The sequence below is a fragment of the Brassica oleracea genome, chromosome C8 (genome assembly GCF_000695525.1).
Source record: "Brassica oleracea var. oleracea cultivar TO1000 chromosome C8, BOL, whole genome shotgun sequence".
Taxonomy (NCBI): domain Eukaryota; kingdom Viridiplantae; phylum Streptophyta; class Magnoliopsida; order Brassicales; family Brassicaceae; genus Brassica; species Brassica oleracea.
The window spans coordinates 15,457,363-15,458,802 of record NC_027755.1 but is presented as its reverse complement, the minus strand read 5'-3'; the positions used below and the strand labels follow the sequence as shown (position 1 = coordinate 15,458,802).

Here is a 1,440-nt window from a genome sequence, read left to right as displayed (position 1 = left end):
TCATAGAGAGATTTGTGATTGGAACTCCATTGATTCATCTATTCTATTCTATGCAGTTTTTATCTATATCTTGTGTCATGAATTGTTTAGCTATGTCTGAGTAGTTTACTTGTTAGATTCAGGGTTCAAATAGGTTAGGGAGATTAGCCCCAACTATAGATTTGCTGAGTTGTGATATTCATTGATTGATTGTTCTTAATGCTTGTTTTAGCCTTGCTAACTAGAACATGAACCTAGGAATTTGCATGAGTCAAGCATCCTTGATCATCCTGTCCTAAATATAATCTGTCATGCTAGGACTGCTAGAGAGAGCTAACCACTGATCTAGGAGACTAGTGAGCATTATCAACCCGCGCCTAGGGCTTAGCTAGAAGCATCGATCGATATTGTCTTCTAACAATCAATCGATATTTGCGAAAGGTGTATCCATCGATATCCATATAGGATCATCGATCGACACTTTCTTGTGATCAAAAGACGGCAGTTGAGATCCAAGATCTAGTTAGTTAACCAGTGAAATATTGCCATCGCTGATCACTGTGATTAAGGAGTTGAGCTCTAATATATCATGCATGCAACTGTTAGGCATCTATAGGATTATAATCTCTAACACCTGATTAGAAACCATGCATCTAATATCTTCCAATAAAGTTACACCCCCAATCATCTTGTTAGTCGAGCAATAGACTTGCTCAGCCAACTATTTCAATAACGTTTCCTACACTCACAGAAAAATACTGTGAACACAACATAACTCAGCCCCCATACATACAAACCAGTCTCCTTCGCCAGCTTCTCCATCCCATGACCAATGAAACTCGACAGAAACACCTACACACCCGCCAAAGCCAATCCTGTTATCCTCCTCCCTTTCATCAGAGCCGCTCCTTCTTTAACCGTATCTTTCTTCTACTACAGAGATGACAAGGCCAAGCCCTGTTATAGCCATTATGTATACGACCTCAATGCCGAGACAGAGAACTGTGATGAGGTGACGCAGTGTAGGTGTGTAACCGAAGAGAGCTGATAGAAATAAACATGGGAACTGGTGAGTAGAGGAAGAGGAGACCATAGACAACAATGGAAGTTGATGTTACTCGCATCCACGAGTACTTCACTGAAGCAAAAGATGACTTCAGAGATGGGTTTAGGCCCTGGTCGTGTGAGAAGGAAGTTGATGTGATGACGGTTATGGAGACTATACAAGAGAGGACGAAGTAGCGGGATTTGAGGTGTAAAAGAGAGAGAGACAGCGTCTTCTCTAGACTCTTGCTAGATCTGTCTAGCTTCAAAACGTGTGTGCACAATGTTGGCCAAGGCTTCTAAACTAAAGACATGATTGGGAATAAGATGTGTTTGTTTCTGAAGAGAATCAAGGAGTGTTGTTGTGATCCTCGTAGAAAAAGAAGAAGAAGAACCAGGTCGCTTTACTTCAGTCAT

The 1,440-nt window shown here is 41.2% G+C and overlaps 1 protein-coding gene across 1 annotated transcript; it reads right to left on the bottom strand.

Annotated features, from left to right (window-relative positions):
* Positions 1 to 692: 692 nt before the first annotated feature.
* LOC106308746 lies at positions 693 to 1,440 on the bottom strand. The gene is given in 5 exon segments (XM_013745869.1): positions 693 to 718; positions 777 to 895; positions 897 to 1,036; positions 1,038 to 1,247; positions 1,249 to 1,440. Coding segments are annotated over 5 exon segments (687 nt in total).